The sequence below is a fragment of the Furipterus horrens genome, unplaced genomic scaffold (assembly GCF_987537825.1).
Source record: "Furipterus horrens unplaced genomic scaffold, mFurHor1.1.pri manual_scaffold_6, whole genome shotgun sequence".
Classification (NCBI taxonomy): domain Eukaryota; kingdom Metazoa; phylum Chordata; class Mammalia; order Chiroptera; family Furipteridae; genus Furipterus; species Furipterus horrens.
Genome location: NW_028327176.1, coordinates 99,672,759 through 99,695,485, shown reverse-complemented (window position 1 = coordinate 99,695,485; position 22,727 = coordinate 99,672,759). Strand labels below are relative to the sequence as shown.

The 22,727-nt window shown below is 36.9% G+C and overlaps 1 protein-coding gene and 1 pseudogene across 5 annotated transcripts in view; one reads left to right on the top strand and one right to left on the bottom strand.

The window, feature by feature from the left end:
• Positions 1 to 1,923: 1,923 nt before the first annotated feature.
• LOC150007092 (protein BEX3-like) lies at positions 1,924 to 2,261 on the top strand (annotated as a pseudogene).
• A 1,945-nt stretch (positions 2,262 to 4,206) lies between these two features.
• SLC25A27 (solute carrier family 25 member 27) overlaps positions 4,207 to 22,727 on the bottom strand; it is a 33,071-nt gene continuing 14,550 nt past the window's right edge. The window contains exons 7-10 of one of the 5 annotated variants that reach the window (XM_090282535.1): positions 22,171 to 22,263; positions 21,269 to 21,371; positions 12,667 to 12,783; positions 4,207 to 4,499 (exon numbers count right to left, since the gene is read on the bottom strand). In XM_090282535.1, coding sequence (XP_090138661.1) covers positions 12,712 to 12,783; positions 21,269 to 21,371; positions 22,171 to 22,263 — 268 coding nt within the window. In that variant the 3' untranslated portion in view covers positions 4,207 to 4,499; positions 12,667 to 12,711. Of the gene's footprint in view, positions 4,500 to 12,622; positions 12,784 to 16,787; positions 17,128 to 21,268; positions 21,372 to 21,855; positions 21,923 to 22,170; positions 22,264 to 22,727 lie in introns of those variants that run through there. The other 4 variants (XM_090282534.1, XM_090282532.1, XM_090282536.1 and 1 more) reach the window with 4 other exon arrangements.

Below are 22,727 nucleotides of genomic sequence, written 5' to 3'. Positions count from 1 at the left end.
AGGTAGGACGACGACCATGCCCAGCTTGAAGCAGCTAGAGGAGCTCGAGACCTTTGCCCATTGTCCTTTATAAGATTATAAAGGGTCTTAAGTCTGAGAGTGAGGGATTGTTATTTTTTATTGTTAAAATAAATAATTAATTAATTATAGAAAAAGGGAAGAAAAATATATGAAAGGGTGAAGCGGAAGAGCTTGTATGTACGACCCATGGGCATGGACTTGGGGGGCAGATTGCTGGGGGTGTGCTGGGCAGAAGGGAGTAAAGGGGAAAAATTGGAACTATTGTAACAATATAATCAATAAAATATACTTAAAAAAAAAAGACTATATGGAGACTTAAATGCTTTTTTCCCCTGACGGTTACCTGGTGGGAGTTACTGAGCTGTTTTGTTTGCCTGACTGTGTCTTCCTAACTTTTCAGGCATTTATTCTTCATTTGCTCCCAAAGCTAGGGCAGAACTGGATTCATAAAAGGAGGTCGAGGAATGGCAGAAATATGCCTTCACGTTCTTGCTGTATCTACTGAGGCAGAGGGTCTCTTGGCTGGACTCTTGCTCTTTGTCCCCGACCTAAATCTGAACCTTGGAAGACCCCATTTGTCGAGGAGGACAGAGTGAACAGGGACGTGCAGGCGCTGTGACTACTCCCAGAGATATGTATGCATTAGACTTCCGTTGGTTTGCAAAGTTAGACATATTCATGGGAGTTTCTCCAAGGCTCACATTTTCCCATTTCACTCTTTCACATTGTGAAGTATCATCAGATACAATATAGATAAAATCAAGGCACTGCTTAATATAACCCTAGCTTAACCCTGTAAATCTCAGTGTCTTCAGTCTATCGAGATTAGAGGCTACCCTGTGCTGTCAGAGCCTCCTGGGCTTGCTTTGCACTTTCACTTCGTGTTGCAATTTATCATCACACCAGTTTAAAAGCTCCTTTCAAAGAGAACTGTTTCTTGCATTTCTGGGGCTGAGAAAATAAATAACTGCCAGAATGAAGAAATGAATTTGATTTCTCTGAAAAGCTAGACTTTTACCTATAAACTCATCCTTGAAAATTCAATTCTGTTTTAAAATTTACTCTAATTAAAGTCTCAATCACGGTGTAAGCCAAACATTTGATTTAAAGACATCGAGCAGGATCTAGCTGAAATATCTCTTCCTCACCACTCTACTGTCTTCTTTTACACACCTCTATTATTTTACCTATCACGTCTTACAATTGTTTACTACTTATCTTTTCCACCAGAGTGCTACCTTCTTGAAAGCAGGGATGCTTCTCATTTTATATTCTCAGTGCCTAGCACAATGCTGGACTTTCAATCAACACACAGTAAATATTTAACAAAGGAATAAGTAGATAGTCTGACACTCTGCCCTTTATGATGGAAGGAAGGAGTTTATTATAAAATGGTCTTACTATCATTTGGGATTGTTCAGTTAACACACAGAGTAACCGAGATTTCAATTAATCCTCTTTTTCAACTTAAGCATTGTAACAACTCTCACAGAGATGACAGGGTCGTAGATACAGGAAGTGACTTCTGTTTTCTATTTAACTTGTCCCCAACTCCTTCCATGGCTTAAAGCCTTTAATCCTGGATGTGAAGGTGTATCATGTGGCCATTATGGGCTGATCAGAGCCCTTTCTCTCCATTCTCCCAGATATTTCCAGTGCCTCATCTCTCCCGTGTCTTCCTCTGCTTCTGGACAGGGAACTAAAAACTAACCTCAGGTCACTCCCTTCTGGGTACTGGCTCCCTGCTGCTCTGTACGGGACGGGCTGGCATTGGGCCTGGGTAAGTGGAGCAGGTCTGCAAGTCCAAGTGCCATGGACGCACACTCACAGCAAGAATCGGGTGAAGGTGGAAACTGCAAGGATAGGCCGGAAAAACAACCAGAAAAAAAAAAAAAAATCATCATGGCAGCTATCTACCACGAAAACAAAGAAATGGAGCAGTGCATGCAAAATGGATAGGAAGACCATCTTAGAAGGGGACAAAGGCCACTAGCCAGCAGAAAATAATAGGTGGGGACAGGCTCACTGACTGGCCCTTACCTTCTGCGGGGCCATGTCCAACAGGCAGGTCAAAGATGAGATGGAGGGGGTGGGTGGAGATGATATGTAAATGTTCATGGAGGAGATGAGAGAAGTCAGGAGAAAACAGGGAGCCGCAGTTGAGGAATTGTCTGCATGTCATTGTGGGGGAACTTGCTAATCACCATGACCATCATGATGAATTTTGCCTTATGCTTTGATTCCTGTCATATTCCACGAGATTAATACTGTGATTGTTTTTTTCCCCTTGCATTTGCTGATATGCTTTTACTAATCTGTTTGCTGTGAACCTTGTATAATATTCATGTGTCGAGTGGGTTCTGTGCATGCAGCTTCTAATTGGAGATTGCCTTAGCACACAGTCATAAGTTTCAGTCAACAATACTTTCACCCATTGGCATGGAAAAATGTCAAGTTAATAAAGCAATTAAAAAGCAAAAGATATTTAAAAAATACATAAAATAAAAAACCTCAGACTACTGCAGATTAAATGAGGGTTAAGCTTTGGCTACATATTTCCCATACTTTATTAAGCAAAATATCTTCAGTTTTATAGAAGATAAGAAATTTCCCTCCTATTAGGCTTCAGAGGCCCTAGGCTTCAGAAATGGTGAGAATGGGAATAATCTGATTTGAATATAAATATTTAAGAGTTAAAAGAGAAAAAGATAAGGTGAGGGATGAAATGTGTCTGAGAGGTACAGGGGTCCTATTATTGTGAATTATTTCAATAATATTTATGAAAGATGAAAGAAAATTGGGCAAAACAGATGTGGTTGTATTGTGTGCTCTCTCAGACCTCTCCTTTAACAGAGAACTCTAAGCAGGAGCACAGTACACTCTAAGTCTAGTTTCCACTAGTTAGCCTATTTCAAGATGCTTAGTTAGGAAATTACTATTCAATAAACATTTTTGATTATATATATGCACAATCTAATGTAAAGTATCTGCAAACCATTTCTGACCAAGGACTTGTCTCTATAATATGTAAAATACCTTCAAAACTCAACAGTAAAAATTATCCAACTTGAAAGTAGGCAAAAGATACAAAGAGACACTTCACTGAAGAGGATATACAGAGAGCAAAGAAGAAAGTGAAACCATATTCAATATATGGGCCATCAGGGAAAACCAGAACCACAATCATATATTACTACAAACTCATGATAATGAAAGGAAAATAGTGTTAACATTAACCCTGACTAGAATATGGAGAGAAACTGGATCACTCACATTGCTGGTGGAAATGTAAAATGGTGCAGCTACTTCTTAAAAACTAAGTATGTACTTGCCATATGACCTTGCAATTGCAATCTTGGGCATTTATCCCAGAAAAACAAAAGTTTATGTTCATTTAAATACCTGTACAAAAATGTTTATAGCCTTTACTCCTATTAGCCAAAAACTGGAAACAACTCAAATATCCTTCATTGGAAGGTTCTCAAGGGAATTATGCTGAGTGAAAATAAAATCCCTAATTGCATACTATAAGGTTCCATTTATATAACAGTCTTGACTTGACACAAGTATAAGCAGAGAGAACAGATAAGTAGTTGCCAGGATTAGGGATGAGAGGAGAGTGGATGAGCATCTACAAGGAAGGGTGGCATGAGGGAGCCTTGTGATAAAACTGTTCTGTATCTTGAATGTGGTGGTGGTTATATGAATCTCACAAAGGTGATAAAATTGCATAGAACTAGACACACACATACACAAAACATCCAAGACTAGGACATTATTGGGGCACAGTTAGAGTAGAAAGCGCAAGCCAAGGCAAATAATTTATCTCCCCTCTTGTTACCACATCTGAAAAAGTGGGTAAGAGCACACACCATATAGGGTGTCCTGAAGCCTGGGTCAATGTAAGTACAGTTAACATGCTTGCATTAAATAAATACCTGACATGCAGGGAAACATAGTGAAAAAAAACCCCAAGACTTTTAGATTTGAAAGTCTCTGGTTCTCAACTCAGGGTGACAGAGAGAGTTTCTTCATCTATGAAAATGGAATTTGACTGAACTTCATTAGCAAGATTAAATGACTCACTATAGGTAAACGACCCACCACAGTAGATAGATAATAAATTACACTTTTTAGTAATAATAAGCAAAGTAATAATTCTTTTTTGAATCTTTATGGGCACTTTATTCAGATGGTCAGCGATCTGAGAAGACAGTGTGTTTGTACCCAAACAGACCATCTTAAATTCCATTACAAATGGACCCTTTTTATAAGAAAAAGAAAAGTGTTGGTAATGGGTTTGGAATTCAGGGAAAAAGTCAATCAGATAAAAGCTGTAGCATTCCTTCATCTGTGTCCTGGGCGGTGGTCGTTTGACCTTGGAGTACAAGGGCTCAGATACCATCTTGAATTGCTTGCAGTCTTCCTGAGGCACAAAGGTGGTCTCTTGGAGTCAAGGTGGGCCATACCTTCAGTTCCTGAAACAACAGCTTTTTACATACATTGATTACTAAGCTTATTAGCTATAATCAGAAACTAAATTTTTTCCAACATTTGAGTCCACCATCATTCCCCCACTGTTAGTTTATCTTATTTCTATGAGATCAGTTTCATTTGGAAGTACTCATTTTGTTGTTGAGCACGAATCTCAGCATTAGGAATACATTTAATTGCAAATCCACACAAGGGGGTGCATCGTATGCAACAAGAAGCTACAATAAAGCACAAAACAGTTTTTAGCACATTTGACAAAAGATGTGCATTCTCCAGCTCGGACTACTTTAGTGACTTTTAAGGAAAACATTTCCGTCTTTTAGAGTTACCACAGATTCCCAATGATAAGTATCAAAGTATGTTCTTTTCTTTTTCTTTTATTTTTTTAAAGTATAATTTATTGATTATTGTTATAGTAGTCCCAATTTTTCCCCTTTGCTCCCCTCTGCCCAGTACCCCTTTTCCCCAGCAATCCCACCCACATTAGTTCATGTCCATGGGTTGTGCATATAAGTTCTTTGGCTTCACCCTTTCCGATATTATTCTTAACTTCACCCTGTCTATTGTGTACCAACCAATTATGCTTCTCAATCCCTGCATCATTTCCCCATTTCTCTCCCTTCCCCCTCCAGCTGATAACCCTCCAAATGATCCCCATACCTATTATTCTGTTTCTATTCTGGTTAGCTTAGATGGATTTTGTTTTTATTTTTTAGATTCAGTTGTTGATAGTTGTGAGTTTGTTGTCATTTTAATGTTCATAATTTTGATCTTCTTTTTCTTCAATAAGTCCCCTTAACATTTCATATAATAATGGCTTGGTGATAATGAATTCTTTTAGCTTTACCTTGTCTGGGAAGCACTTCATCTGCCCTTCCATTCTAAACGATAGCTTAGCTGGATAGAGTCATCTTGGTTGTAGGTCCTTGCTTTTCATCACACTGAATACTTCTTGCCAGTCCCTTCTTGCCCGCAAAGTTTCTTTTGAGAAGTCAGCTGATAGTCTTATAGGCACCCCTTTGTAGGTAACTCTCTGCTTTTCTCTTGCTACTTTTAAGATTCTCTCTTTATCTTGAATCTTTGGCATTTTAATTATGATATGTCTTGGTTTGGTCCTCTTTGGGTTTAGCTTGTTTGGGACTCTCTGTGCTTCCTGCACTTGTATGTCTCTTCCCTTCACCAAATTTGGGAAGTTTTCCTTCATTATTTTTTCACATAAGCTTTCAATTTCTTGCTCTTCCTCTTCTCCTTATGGAACCCCTTTGATTTGGATGTTGGCACGTTTAAAGTTGTCTGAGAGGTTCCTAAGCCTCTCCTCATTTTTTTCAATTCTTGTTTCCTCATTCTGTACCGGTTGACTGTTTTTCTCTTCCTTATGTTCTAAACCATTGATCTGAAGCCCGGTTTCCTTCCCTTCACCATTGTTTTTGTGTGGATTTTCCTACACTTCACTTAGCATAGCCTTCACTTCTTCTTTTATACATTTGCCATACTCAAGCACATCTGTTAAGTCTGTGAACATCTTTATCACCAGTGATTTGAATTCTGTATCTGTTAGGTTGTCTATCTCCTCATCTGTTAGGTTGACTCATTGCTTAGTTCTCCCACTGGAACCTTGATCCTTTCCTCCTTTTGGGCCATACTTCTCTGTCTCCTCATCTTGACAGGCTCCTGTGTTTGTTTGCCTCTGGGTCTTAGGTAGAGCTCTCACACCTGTTATGTTGTAAGGGGTGGAGCCTTAGGTACACCTCAGTCAGTACAGGGCGACCTGTTTTACCACGTTGTGGTGCTCTATGTGGGAGAGGGGACAGAGAGGGAACAATGCCGCTTGCTTAGCACTTGCCCCTTTTTCAGGCACTTCTCCCACTTTCGTACGGGACTGGCGCCTCTATTGATGTTGCCCTGGACGTCGTTCCCAGTGTGGGTGGATCTGCGGATGTTCTAGGACTATGGGGACCTTTAAACAAGCGGACTCTGCTGAGAGACTAGCAGTTTCTTCCTCCATCTCAACCCCCACTGGTTTGCACAGTCAGAAGCAATGAGTCTTGATTTTCCCCGGTGCTGGGTCGGTGACCTGCAGAGTCTGGTCTGGAGCTGGGAGTGCTGCCCAGGTGTCCCTACAACTTTTTAAAACATGTGACTGCAATTCTGCGGGCCTTCCACTGCCACCACAACACTGCATCCTCTCTGCCCTAGCTCTGCCCCTCCTACCTGTCTGGATGAGTATTTCTTTTTTATATCTTTGTTTGTTGGACTTCCATGCAACTCGATTTTCTGGAACTTCTGGTTGTCTCTAGTTTTGAGGTAGTTGTATTCCTTCTTAGTTGAGGAGGGAGACAGTGTGTCTGTCTAGTCAAAACTGTTATTTGCTTATTGATATGCTTAAAGTATAATTGCAAAGGCTTTCCAGGGGAGTACAAACACCTATAAGACATGTAGTGAAAGTTTGTTCAACATAAGTTCCTCCTATAAGACAAAATTCAGAGATGTTTACAACATTTTTGCTAAATATACCAAATAGCTTTCATCTCATTTGAAAGGAACAAGTTCTCTATAACATGGGGTTAAACAAAAAGCAATGAAAAGAATTTAAGTCATTGTTTTTAAAGGATGACCTTTAGGTCTTCTTGAGGCTCAGTAGTCCATTTGTCCCTACAGCACTTTCTTTACTCTGGTGTGATAATAGTAATAATAAGCAAAATAATAATTTAAAATACTTTCTTAGTTCTCTTAAAGATTAAAATATCTTAAATTAGATGTTTCAAAGTTAGGTTTATTGAAGCATAATTTATATACGACAAAATTTAAATGCCCTTTTGTGCAGTTTGATGATGTTTTGGCAAATGTACAGTTATACTTTTGTATACAGTATTCATTTGTATGCAATGTAAATGCCCACCACAACTAAAATATAAAAATATTTGCATTATCCAAATATCAATCATGCATCAACATTCTCTTGTGCCTCTTTGCAGTCTATTCCCCTACCTCCTTCATGGGCTCAGTCCCCAGCAACCACAGTCCCTTTCTAGTTCTGCTTTTTTCAGAATATCATATAAATAGAATCATAGAATTTATAGCCTCTGGTGTCTGACTTCCACCATTTAGCTTAATGCCTCAGAATTTATCCATGTTGTTTGTATGAACAGTTTTATTGTTGAATAATTTCCCATTGTATAGACATTTATTTACTAGATCATGGTCTTTCAGGTTATTTCCAATTTTTGGTGATTATCAATATAGCTGATGTAAACATTTACGAACACGTCTTTGTGTGGACATAAATTTTCATTTCTCTTGAGTGAATTCTAGGTTGAGGATTGCTGGGCTATATGGTAAATAAAAGGGTGGGCAAAAGGTTTAGTGTTGTTTGTATGGAAAATAATACAATAATTAATAATAATACAAGAATAAACTTCTGTGTACTCACAACTATAAGCCCACTCCTGCATATGTTTCTATTATAAGAAATCATTTTCCAAAGGACTATCATTTTGCATTCCTGCCAGTAACATGAGCTGCTGTGCATCATCATTGGCACTTGGTGTTACCAGTCATTTTCATTTTAGCCATTCTTGTGTTTTGTAGTGGTATTTTACTGTGGTTTTAATTTGCATTTTCTTAATGATATTGCACATTCTTCATGTGTGTATGTGCTATCATGTATCTTCTGTGGTGCAATATCTCATCAACTCCTTTGCCCATTTTAAAGGAGTTGTTTGCCTCCTTTTGGGTTGTAAGAGTTCTTATATATCCTGGATACAAGTCCTTATCAGATATGTGTTCTGCATATATTTTTCTCTCAGTATATGGTTTGTCATTTCTTCTTAATAGTATCTTTTGAAGAAAACAGTAATTTTGATAAAATAAAATTATTTCCATATATTTTTTTTCTTTTCTGGGTGATAGTTTTTGTGTCCCAAGAAATCTTTGTCTAAATCAAGTTTAAAAATGAAAGTTCCCCTCTAGAAGTTTTATAATTTTAGCTCCTGTATTTAATTATGTGATCCATTTTGAATGAACTTTTGTATATGTTGTGAGAGGATTGAGGGTTTTATTTTTGCATATGGATATCCAATTGTTATAGTGCCATTTGCAGCAAAGACTAAACTTTCCTGATTAAATTACCTTGGCACTTTTGCTAAAAATTAACCATATGTGAATGGTTATATTTCTTGACTATGTGTTCTGTTCCTTTGAGATATATATATGTACACACACACTTCACATCACACTGGCTTATTCGGCTTAAAAGTCAATTTTGAATTAGGTAATATAAATCCTTCAACTTCGTTTTTTTTTCTTAAAATTTTTTTTCTGTTCAAGGTCTTTGCTTTTCCATACGTACTTTAGAATATACTTGTCAATCTGCAAAAAAAAGATAACCTGTTGGAAATTTTATTAGGATTGCATTGTAGATAGAGATCGATTTGAGAACTGACTTCTGAGCAGTATGAAGTGTTTCAATCCATGGACATGGTTTCTCTCTCCATTAATTGAGGTCTTAATTTTCTCTCAGCAATGTTTTCAGTAAACAAGTCTTACATGTACCTTGTTAGAATAATCCTAAGTTTTTCATGTTTTTTTGTTATTTTAAGTGACATTTAAAAAAATTTAGTTTCCAATTTTCCATTCTACCCCAATATACTTACTTTTGTATATTGACCTATTTTGTGATTTTGCTTAGATTCATTAATTCTAGTAGCTTTTTTTGTAATTCCTTGAGATTGTCTACACAGTTACATCACCTATGAATAAAAGCAGTTTTGCATATTCCTTTCCAATATATGTGCCTTTTATTTCTCTTTCTTGCCTTGTTGTAATGGCTGAGAACTGCAGTATATTTTGAAGGGAACTGTTCTTTTCTTGCTCTTGATCTATGGAGAAAGCCCTCAGTCTTTCACCAATGTGATGTTAGCTGTAAGTTTTACTTAGATCTCTTTTACTAGGTTGAGAAAGCTCCCTTCTTTGCCTAGTTTGTTGAGAACTTTAATCATGAAAGGATATTAGATTTTATCATGTATTTTTTCACATTCTGTTGAGATGTCTTTTTCTCTTTGTTAATTAGGTGAACATATTGTTTTCTTTTTCTTTTTCTTCCTTTCTTTCTTTCCCTTCCTTCCTTCCTTCCTTCCTTCCTTCCTTCCTTCCTTCCTTCCTTCCTTCCTTTCTTTCTTTCTTTCTTTCTTTCTTTCTTTCTTTCTTTCTTTCTTTCTTTCTTTCTTTCTTTCTTTCCTTCTTTCTTTCTTTCTTTCGAAGAACAGGGGCGATTATCAAGAGCATGTACTGCAGCCCCATGCAGAGCTGTACCTGACAGAGACCAGCAGGTCCCCAACTTGACCAAAGTCTCAGTCATAAGACCAGCAGGAAGGGTCAGAAAGAGACTGGAACAGAGGCATATTAAAGAGCCTAGGGGGCTCTCCACCAAGTTATAAGAAAGACATTTTAGGAAGTAGTGAGCAAAGAGGGAGTTCTGTGTTTAGCAGAATAGGAAAAAGATGGGGGAAGTCCGAAGCTCAAGTAATCCCAGAATGGCTTTGACCACTCAGCCAGACTGAGGAGTTGGGCCCCTTCAGCCAGGGCAGGGTAGGAGCATAGACAACAGGCCTCTCTAAAGACACCAGCAGACCAGGGCAGTTCCATCATTCTGCCTTCAGGCATTTGGGGCTGAGATATCCCTGAAAGGGAAGTGAAGAACGTACCCTAGGAAGACTGTTGTAGAACAGGGTCGTTCCAGAGCAGAGGGACATAAGGCTCTCAAGATGAAACCCTGACTGTCCTGCATGCTCTGTTTCCTTGGAATGTCCTGTGGTCTTTAAAGGCCAACTGTGCCCAACAGTTCTGCAGGGACGCTTCACCCCTACAGCTGGAAACCAGCGCCATGTTTGCCAGCCACACCCCAAGCTACAGAGAGAGGCTGGGCCGGAGCGCCAAGCCCAGCTGCAATCTGGCAGCAGGCTGTGGCTGAGGCTGACTCCACTGATTTTTAAATGTTGAATCAACCTTGAATCCCTGGGATAAATCCCACTTAGATACAATGTGTTATCCTTTTTATAATGCTGAATTCAATTTGCTAACATGTTTTCACATCTATACTCATGCACTTTTAAATTTTTTAATATTTAAAAAAAATTAGTAAAATATACATAAAACTTACCATTTTAACCATTTCTAAATATACAGTTCAGTGCCAATAAGTACATTAACATGTTGTGCAACTGTCACCACTAACCATTTCCAGAACTTTTATCTTCCCAAACCAAAACTACATACCCCTTAAACACTAATTTCTCATGCTCCTACACTCAAGCCCCTGGTAACCATTATTCTACTTCTTGATTACTCTAGGTATCTAAGTAGAATCATACAATATGTGCCCATTTGTGTCAGGCTTATTTCACTCAGCATGTTTTCAAGATTCATCTGTGATGTAGCATGTCTCAGAATTCCCTTCCTTTTTTAAGGCTCAATAACCCCATTGTATGTATATACCACATTTTGTTTATTCATGGCATTGGACATTTGGGTCGTTTCCACCTTTTGACTATGTGAAAAATGCTGTTATGAACATTAGTGTACAAGTACCTGTTCAAGTCCCTTCTTTCAATTCCTTTGGGTATATACCTAGAAATGGAATTGCTGCATTATATAATAATTGTTTAATTTTTTGAGGAACTTCCCATACTGGTTTGTATAGCAGCCGCACCATTTTACATTCTCAGCAGCAATGCACAAGGGTTCCAATTTCTCCAGCTCATCACTAACAGTTGTTATTTTCTGTGTTTTGTCTTATTTTTATAATAGCCATCCTAATGAGTGTGCAGTGGTGCTTGTGGATTTTTTCATTTATGTTCACAAGAGACATTAATCTGTAGGTTTTTTACAAATGGACTTAAACCTTTTGGACAGTAAATAAAGAAAACAAATGAGAAGTTGAGGATATCTCAAGGTTTCCTGGCTGCAGTACTGGCTGTGTAGTGCAAAGAGAATCCTGAAGGAAGAGCAGGTTTGAAAGGGCAGGCAGGAAGGAGGTGCACAACAAACAAACAAACAAACAAACAAATAAATAAATAATTTAATATTGGGAAATCTGAGCTCACAAGGACTGTGGGCCAACCTGGTGTAGATGTATAATGGGCAACTGAGAAAACACTATTAAAGCTTGAGAAATGAGTAAGGACTAGAAACACAGGTAATGGTAACATCTACCATTTACTGAGTGTCTTTTTTGTGTGTTGGGCACTACCAGCCTAGGCGTCATAGCTGAAATCACAGAAACACATGGCTTTTCCTACAGAGAGAGTAAAATTGAGAAGAGGGACAAGAATAGAACCTTGAGAACCCAAATTTAAGGACTTGGCAGGAAAGAAATAGCCAACAGGGACTGAAACACAGTAATGGAAAATGTAAGTGACAGGAGAGAATATAGTATTATGGAAATCAAAGTAGAATATGGTATCAAAAAAGAAGGAACAAATTCTCCAATGTTTAAAGTAATTCCCATTTTATTTTCTTCTTCTATCCTCAGCCAGTGAGTACGTCCCTTATTGTAATTAATAGTTATCCATCCTTTGTAGTCTGAGCCAAACTAGATTAACAGAACTGGATTATAAATTAATAAATACAGAGTAATAAGGTATGACTGTCCTTTGTGCTAATACAAATACTGCAGATCTGACATCCTAACTTAAACCAGTTTCTTTAAAAACAATTTTTAAAAATCCTTACCTGAGGATATGTTCATTGATTTTTAGAGAGAGGAAGGGAGACAGAAAAAGAAAAAGGGAGGGAGGGGAGGAGGGAGGGAAGGGGCAGACAGAAAGTGAGAGAGAGACAGACAGACAGACAGAATGAGAAACATCAATGTGGGAGAGAAACATCAATTGGTTGCCTCCTGTACATGCCCTGACTGGGTATAAAACCCGCCACCTAGGTATGTGCCCTGACTGGGAATTGAATCCTCAATTCTTTTTCATTTGTGAAAAATAAAGATTAAGATTTAAAAATCATCTCTAAATTTGTTATTATGATTTTAACTGAAAAAATGCATCAGGATAAAACCACAAACCAGGACAAAACAAAACCCTTAACAGCCAGTTAGGTGTCTTAAAATATTTATTGTAAAAATCAGAATGCACTATATTTACTCACATATATTCCTGTTTGTTACCAGATATTTTCAGCAAACAGACATCTTTAAGCATCTTCATCTGCTTTTATCAAACCTTCAAAGTGGATCCTGCTGCTGCTGACAATCACAGCAGCCTGCTGGGGGTAGAGTATGGGGAGAGAAAAATAATCATATATTCCTCCAAATTCAGAAATAATAAAATGAGTGGGTAAAATGTGCATTTGTATGGCATCAATAAAGGCCAAATAGTGATAAAATTTCCATACACACTCTAAAATGAATAATATACTTATCACATATTAACTGTTAATCAACTAACCAAATATTTTGTATTATTTAAAACTTTCAAATTCTAGATTTTTGTGGAATAGCTATTAAACTGATCAATCCTCTTTAAAATGATAATTACATATGTGTAAGCACATGTGATCTTGGGAAAATGCAGTTAAGCATTTAATATGGTCAACAACCTCATGAAATTAAGTGTTACTGACCCAACATAATTATTCTGAAAGAACAAATGACTTAATCATGTGTGAATAAATCTTTTTCTCTCTCCACCCCCTCAAAATCTCTGAATTCAACAAATATTCTAATTGGCATCCATTTGAATTGTATAAGAGAAACACAAATGTAGCAAATGGATCTTGCTTGCACACAGTTCATTTTGTTTAGGGAAGCAGGCATGCATCCATCCAACCAGACACACATCTGCAGTAGGGGAGGCAATGAGAGCGCGGGGTTGGGGACTGGAGTTGAGGATGTCTAAGTCCTCAGGGGTCATTCTAGTTGTTAATGTTGGATTTAACCAATGGAAGTGAGGAGGAGTGGGCAGTGGTGACAGGAGGAAAGTTGAGTGAAGAGCACAGCATGAACACTGCATGAAAAACAGCCGCGAGTATCACCAGAGAAATCAGTAAGCAATGCACTTAAAAGGAGGTGGGGTGCAGGTATGCAGTAAAATGCAAAGGTTAGAAAAATGAAGTCAGATTGAGAGGTTCTTGAATATAGTACTAAGGATTTTAATCTTTATTGTGTTTATGAAGGAGCAATTAAAGGTAAGTATATTGATTGGGGGAGGGGCATGCCCCAAGCTGTCTGAGGGCAGATGACTGCTACTATGGGGGTGACAGGATAGCCATGTAAAAATTTGGTATTATACTATTTTTTAATCTTTTTTTTTTTTTAAGTTTGTATGATACTTTAAGGCCTGAAAAACCCTTTCCCAATCTTGAAATGTGAGACATTAATCGAATCCAGGTAAAAACAAATCCCAATATTTTTAATCCTTTTTTTCACGTGGCATCAATATAATGGCCTCTTCAAGTATATGCAATTTAAGATTCTAGAGTTCAGTCACTTCATCTTATCAAAACATGGAAATCAAGAGCCGTGAAGGAAAATGATCAGTTATAATACTTCATTAGAAGTAGAACCCCAAATTGGATAAAGGTCTTTAGAAACCACATTATCTTTCTTCCACATTATTTGGCATTTAAAAATAATAATATATATGTTTGGTAATCATTTTAGAGTCTAGTTTAATTGGGGAGAAAAGAAAGGAATATCCTCACTCCCCCAATTTTTAAAAACTATATGTATTAAAATCAAACATTTTTTTCCAATGAAGGTAATGAGGGAATCTCTTTTCATTAATGATGAACATATAAAATGATTCCAGTTGTTAATAAATGGTTGTGCTTAAAACATTGAAAATGACAGAACCTCTCTGACTTTGTTTCCTTTTTCTCAGCAAAGTGAAATTTCAGACTAGTCTATGATAGTCAGATTCTTAAAATGAATTCGAAATTGATTGATTCATGTTGTAACTGTAATCAACTTTTGTTGAGTATCTAACATAAAAAAATGCTACTAATGAATATAAATTTGTATAAAAACAAGACATAGTCCTACCACTAGTCACTTATAATAAAATAGCATTTGGAACACTTGATAAAGACACATTCCTTACTAAAAGCAAATTTTGGAAATGTTATCTCTTTATTTAGATATATATGCTAATTCATTTAATACTTATAAAGAACAATTAATTATATAATTAAAAATAAGAATTTATATATTTTTCAGAGAGAAAAAAACATTTGGGAAGAGAACAAAATGTGGCAGTTAAGCAAAAGAAACTTAGATGTTAAGTGTTATCAATACTGAAGATAAGTATCACATATTGTAGTAGTAAAATAAGAAAGTGAGATTGAAATAGTTAAGTCTCTCAGAATGGACACCAAATTACTGAATTTGTTGTTCCTTTTTATTTACTGTTGCTTATTTTGGAGAGGAGCAAGATGATTTCCAGTTGGTAAAAGTAAAGCAAAGTTCCAAAATACATTAATGAATATGATTTCACTGGAAAAGTATGAATATAATAGAATATGTGTGTTGAATATACAGGATTTGGTCAGAGTATGGAAGGTATTAATGTTCAGGTTAAAGCATGGTGACTCCACTCTAAAATTTATGCTAAAGGCAATTCAAATTAATATAACATGTATAAGACAAAAAGAGCCATAAAGAAAAATCTGTACAATAACTGTTAGTTGTAATTAGATTTGTATTTTTATCCCGGCTCTGCTACTAAGTCACTTCTAAGCATGAACAATATTTCTCTGGATCTTAGTTTCCTAACAGGTAAAATGAAAGGGTTAAACCAGACGATCCCAGGGAGTCATTTTAGGTTAAAAAATTCCAATTATTCATGTTGAAACCAGTTACCTAAGCAATGTTTTCACCCTCAAGTCCCTCAAGAATAAAGCTAAATAGAAGTTTTATGGTCCAGTTTGCATATAGTTCTTTTGATCCAGTCTTTACTTAATTTTAAACATTATAAAAGAAAAAAAGTTCCCCAAGTGGTTCTAACACAGAACACCTTGGAATTTAACTACATAATATTATTTTAAATGTACTTAACACTCAATTCATACAGACTGACAAATGTAATGGGAAACTAGACCACCTAAAGAGTCCATGCAAAACTGTACAGAAAAACAATAAGCAACCGTAAATTAGTACATCACATTAAAGTGTATTTTAAAGTACATTTCCCCTCTTAAATGGCAGTGAGTATGCATTAGTGCAAGCACAGAGCATTTGTAAACTCTTGTTGAACAGCATCCATTCCATGATAACAACTGTTTGGTCAGCCTCAAGGTCTTTCTTGGGTCTGAGCTTTCTGAGTTTTCCTATTTTGAGAGTTACAGCCTCTGCCCAGAACTGCAGCCATCCATCTGGAAATGCCCACTGATGCTGGGGGAGCAGGTGCAATATGGATGAATTTGAAGAAATCTCTCACCTTTCTAAAATTAGCAAATGGATGCGATTCAGGGATTGGAGAAAGATATAACCATGTGTCACAGGCAGTTTATACTTATCACTTTTTGGCAGGAAGCTTTGCCCAACTGAGTAAGATTCAGGCTAGAGACAGCTTCAGTATGACTGTGAGTTCTCACTCTCTTTCCAGCGTCCTTAGTGTTAGGGAAGAAGAGAGGAGAAAGGATGTGGGTCAGAATTGGATGACTTAGCCTCAGCCTTGCTTTTAAAATGCCACTAAAAGGCTTTGATAACAAGGTGCTTTATAAAAAAGACCACCTGCATTTTAATCAAATAGGTTGGATTTTTAATATATTGAATTTTCTTAAAAAACAAATCCAAGTTGTAATGGGATATGTAAGGAAGTAAATACTCTGATTTCATCAGGATTCAGTCTGTGGCTGTCAGCATGGGGGTGGACTGCTGGCCAGTCAATGCAGATCTGATGCACAACGGGGAGCTGACAGAAGGCAGCTTCTTTCCTTCAAATCCAAACATCATAACAACTTGATATTTTTTCATCTTCCTGGCAAGAAAAGGTACATTCACTTCCTTCAACACTAGGGAAATTCAAAGTGTTTATTCATGAATTTTCATTCACCTTTCTTTAATTTACAGTATTTGCACTTTAACAACAACAGAAAACTATCAAATGTCAATGAGAAATACTGACAACAGGTTAAATATACTTCTTAATCACTCTGTATGTACGTATCCTTCCCCATTCCTATTGTCTACTTCAGGTCTGAGATGCTGTCCCCCTTCTGGCACTCTAAGCAGGCTCTTCAGCATAGAACAACATCTCAAGGGTCAGATCTCCCAAGGTAAGTGGTCAGGATTGCATTCTTCTTTAGAAAGTGCTCTGCTGGGTCTCCTTGGGTGGCTGTGTGTGATCCAACCAGATTGCTTTTGAACAAAAAGAGGAGTCAAAGAGAACTTGGGTTTCCAGAGAAAAATAAAGTGCTGCCCCCTATAAATCACAGTCACTGAAGAGTAAGGTGTCTTCCTAAAGAGGTAGAAACAATAGGGGGATGTGTTGCAGATGCCCAAATTTCAATGATACTGAACATTGTATCTTTAAGGGCTTAAAATGGACTGACTCCACTCATCTCTCTGATTTTTTCATAAGTAAGCCAGAACACCAGTGACCAAGGGGTCTGAAAGATTAACCAAAGAAGTTAGTGCATATTTCAAAGCAATTATGAATATTCTAAATATATGCATACAAATCTTTGAATGACTAAGTATAATTTTGAATCCACCAAGGCTGAAAACAAATATTTTGGTATTTCGCCTTTGCAAAGCACTTTATAACTTACAGAGCATTTTCATGTAATATATTCTTCACAGAACATTTTCAAGTCATGTATTTTCTCTGAACAATTAACAATTGCTATCCCTTTTGTGCAGATGAGGACACCGAGGCTTACCAATTGGATACATAATAGCATTCCAGAGTTCTGTTTACTGAATGGTTACTAAAGGCTCAGATTCAGCCTTATACCAGGCTGGCTCCTCTACATGTAGCTGAAGCATGACAAGGAGGCACCTAAGGACTTGGAAGTGAAGATGAAAGAATATCTGTTGAGAGTTAGGTCACAAAACCTACACCTAATGTATCAGAAAATGGGTATAAGTGTTCACATTAAATAGAGAGGAGCTTCCAGCTCAGAAAGACTTGACTAATTTGAATTAAGTTATAACTGTGTTGAAAGAAATGGTATATAAGGGGATGAGGGTTATTTGAGAATAGAAGATATAAATGCTAAAGACACAGGGAAATCACAGAGTAAACACTGGAAGTAACCATTATAAAAAAAAAGTGTCTTGGATCTAGTTCCTGTCTGATTTGGTTCATAGGCAATGGGTAATGTTGATCAGAGAGAAATAAGCTTAAGCAATTACAATATAAAATGTATTTGGTTAGAGAGTTTGTAAAGCAATATATGTCAATGTGTTTGGAAATATTAAGCATGTTGGATTGATAGACTGAGAATTTATTTACTAAATAGTGGATTTAGGAGACCACATCTGGATCAGTTAAATGTATGAAGACACAGACAAAATAAAGAATGTGAAGCTGTGATGATATCATATTCTTGTGACAATAACAATGAAGTGAACCAAGAATATAACTGTAGTCAGATTAAGAGCAGAGGTCTTAGTTAAGAATGGACTATGCGATTTTTCTTAATTGCTCTGGAATTAGACTTCTTCCTCCTGTTAGTGACCTAGCAACCAAACTACAAGTTAATGAAATATATGTTAATCAGGGATTGGGCAAAGCGAGGTCATACTGCCTCCACCTAGCGGAAACGAGTGGGACTGAGTTTGGCTGGGTTTGAACAGAAGTTAAAGAGGGAGACCACATAGCTAGAAAATACAGGCAGTATATAAATGGGATATACTGAGTCTTGTGCAGGAGTGTATGTGGGTGGTGCATGTTTACTAGTGTTTTCCTCACTGGCACAGTTGTACCACTGAAAATAATCCTAGTGCATGTGAGCCTGTGTTTTCTTCTCTGGTCTACCTATTGCCACAATACTTGGGAAAACAGCAGAGTCCTTCTCCATGTCTATCACTGTGGAGCAGAACACATAAGGGTTGTTAGGATGATATTCTTAAGTGTATAACTAGCTCTTCCTTATTATTATTCTGTGTCCAGCAATCAACTTTCTGATTATAACTTGGCTCCTCAAATAGCTTAAATTTAGGAGGAAGCGTGATGTCCAGAGGACTTCAGCATCTGAATCACTTGCCAAGTGTGTTTCTCAATGTGGTTGAGGAGCCACTGCAGTTTGCTCACCAATTTCAATGAGTTCAGCTGAAGTGAATCTGTATTTGAAAGGCCAGTTTTCTTGGAAGTACTCACTGGTCAGGTTCTAAGGTCAGGGTCATGCACTGCAGCAAACCATCAAGGCAACGTCAGCCTGGTGATCTTTGGTGGTTAGCCAGCCTTTCTCTGGTAACACCCCTCCTTTATCACTACACACTTTCTCTTTTCCTTTAAAATTCCTATTACCAGCTGTGGGATCTTCAGACACTCAGTATACTTAATTATTTAAGAGCATGGGTTTAGAGTTGAACAGACCTGCAGTCAATTCCTAGCTCTGCCACATACCAGCTGTAATAACCAGAGCAAGTTTCTTATCCTTTGAGCCACGGTTGTCTCATCTGAAAACATTAGGATAACACCACCTGTTTTACTAGATTCTTGTAAGACTTAAAAAATAATATGTGTAAAGAGCTTAGCTCAGAGGTTGTTGCATATCAAGTACTCATTTTTTGTGTGTGTCTTATCTATATGGTCTCAGTATTTCTTTGTCCTTGGATGTTCTGCCTGCCTCTCACTCACCCTGACTCTGATTTTGTTTTTCATCAATGGTCTCATCCATCCTCGTAGTCTCCCACACTAGAAACCAACAAGTACCATTTCCTCTTTCCTCCCTCACTTTCTGCCTATAATCAGTTACTAAGTCCTGTGGAGTTAACCATAAATTTCCCTAGTATCTATCTTCTCTCCATTTCTACAATCACCTTGAACCAGGCCAAATCAAAATCTTCCTTTTCAGTAAGAAATACCCAGATTTAACATCATTTCAAGGTATAATTCAGTCAAAATAATGTTTTACAACTTGGGTATAGCTTTGGCAATTAATCTCATGTTAATGGACAGATACCTGCTATCTCTCGGTGATATCATATATTCCCAAAGTTCTATTACCATCTATATGTGGATGGTGTACAATTCTAAATCTCCACCCCAGTATTCTCTCTAAGATCCAGACCAATATATGAAGTTAAATGTCTAGATACCTTTTCTTAGATGTCTTACAAGCACCCAAAACTTAACATATGTAAAACTAAACTTGTGATTCTATCACAAAATCTTCTTCCCTGCAAAAGATCCCCATCTGAGGAGTTGACATTATCTGTTACTCAGGGCAGGAATCTGGGAGTGAAGTCCAACTTTTGTCTTCTTCACCACTTCTCCATCCCATCCAGTCACATTTCTATCTCCTATATATTTTTAAAATCTATTTTCTTTTATTCCCACTGTTAAGACCCTAGTCCGAGCTATCGTTATCTTTCATCGATCACTATTATAAAGTTTTCCAAAACCACATGGCAGTCAGAATGATCTTTCTACAACTGCACATGCCACCCAGGTGGTGTCCCTCACTCATGGATCACGGGGCCCTTCCCAGTCTGGTCCCTGCCTCTCTCTGGGCTCACCCTACACCACTCTCCTCCATGTCTTTGGGCCCTGGCCTGCTGGTTTTCCTTCAGTTCCTTGAACTCATCATGTTCTCTGTCTGCTTCAACTATTTCCTCTACCTAGTATGTTCCTTCTTGCCCTTTTTTACTAGGCTAAGTACTACTCGTTCTTCAACTCTCAATTCAAAAGTCCATTCTCCAAGGAGGTTTTCTTAATCTTTCAGCCTAGGCTACACTTACTTGGTATATATTTCCACGGCAGCATGCACTTTTCTCTACCACTCATCACTTCTAGTTTCCTATTCAATAAGAAGCTCCAGCACAAGAGCAGGGGCTGAGACTCTTCTGTCTGTCCCAAAGCCCGGCACTGAGTACATGGCTTGGCATGGAGTAGGCACTCAGTTAATATTATATCGTGGGAATTACTGATTGTTTGAATTTCTAAACCCACAACTCATTCATTCTTTCAAATATTTTCTAACTTACAAATATTTGAGTACTTTATTTTTATTTTTATGTTTCTTTAATAAGTCTATCTAATTCTACATATTGGTTTACTTCAGTAAAAAATAACATATAAACCAAATAAAAATGACATAATGCTTTCTTACTGAGCAGAGCTTTGTGGTAAAAACTATAATGGGTAATGCAACATTTTCCATCAAAGTAAAAACGTTTGTTTGCAACAGTAGCATTTTCATAGAAATAACCTCTAGTATTAGATCAGTATAGCTGTCCAAAACTACAATATTTTGGCTAAATAGACTACTAAAGGTTTTACATTGCAGAAGAATCTACCCACTGGCTTTATAACAACAGAGTATCTAACAATTAATTTCTGATGTAACTGAATGATTTTACTTTAATTTACCAAAGGAGGTAATAGAACTCTGAGGAGAGGTTAACCAAAACAAAAAGAAGTATAAAAAAAGAACGAACGAACTGTGTTTTGAGGGTATGGCCATACTAAAAAGCAGAGGAGGAAAGGGAAACTGTTTACAGATTAAAAGTAATTTAAATACAAAGAAAACAAAACAAAATAAACAAATAAAAATAAAGGAATGAAAGACCCAACTTTACCATTCTCAGCCAAGATGGTAAAAAGCCTTTATAGAGACTCATGAATCCTTCTCCTTGAACAGCCTGAACCAAGCAGTCAGTTGATGATTTATACAAAAGTCCCCTAAAAAGAAAACAAGACAATTTAATTAAATTTCTCATGTGTAAATACATGTATTGTATAAATAAAATATAAATAAAAATATAGCCTAAGGAAACTTACTGTAAGTTAAATATTTTCTGCTAGTTTAGAACAAATAATATTTTTGGTTCTGTATATAGTAAGTCCTCACTTAATGTCATCAATAGGTTCTGTGATTTCAAGCAAAATGATCTATCATAAAACCAATTTTACCACAGACTAACGAATAGAAACAAGAGTTAAATTCCTATGGCACCTCATCAATGTTATAGGGAAACAACACTGAATGAAATGATGTTATTTGAGGACTTGCTGTATATAGATCGCCTCTTTTGAGTTTAAAGATATTTTCAAGGCTGACTTTTGTGATTCATCCCACCCTTGGTCTTATACTTAGAATTCACTCTACCTGATCTCTTCCAGAGAGAACAAACTGTTTTATATCAAATCAAATTCTCCATGTTACCTGAAACTCATAAGCTTCTGAAGAAAGTACTCTGTAAATTCTCAGCAGAGTATGTTTTCAAAACCTCCTTGAAAACAATAAAGTCACAATAAATATCTTGTGTCTAAATAATATGATTGTCAAGTTAGTTTATTTCCCCAAATGTACATACTTTTTCATCAGACAAAGAGCAAGTAGTTGCATAAAAACAACTTCCTGGTTACACACATAAACACACAAATACATTTCTATCAAGAAAAAATAAGGGAAACATATTTAAAGAACAATGTTATCACAGATATTCAGACACATGGATACTGAAAACTTTCTATTTACCTTCCTTGCTTATCTCGTGGTTGATTCATTATTCGGCTTTTGATGACATCAGCTGGTGTTCCCAGAATAGAAGCTACCAGTCCAGAACATAAACTATAAATACAAATAAATGAAATGAAATTAAGTTTCTAAATTTTAAGAAAATGGAATTTAATATTTAGAAATAATAGAATAGTAAATTGCTATAATATTCTTCATAATGCTCTTTTAGCTTAAAATCAATGCCAAATTCCTTAAAGAGGCAGAAAAAAAAAAGAAAAACAAAAGAATGTCAGTCAACTCTACATTAGCACCTAGTGGGGGTAGGTACTCTTCTAGACAGTGAACAAGACAGATAAGACCCTGACCTCCAGGCACTTACACTCTACTTGGGGAGAGGCAGAGAAGAAATGAACAATTTCAGATGCTGATATATGCTATGAAAAAAATAAAATGGTAACTGGATGGCAGCAGAGAAGGAAGTGTCCATGTGAAGACCTGGAGGAAGAGTGTCACAAGCAGAAGAAGAGCACAATAGAAGCTAAGTCAGGAATACTATTGGTGTGTTTGAGAGACAG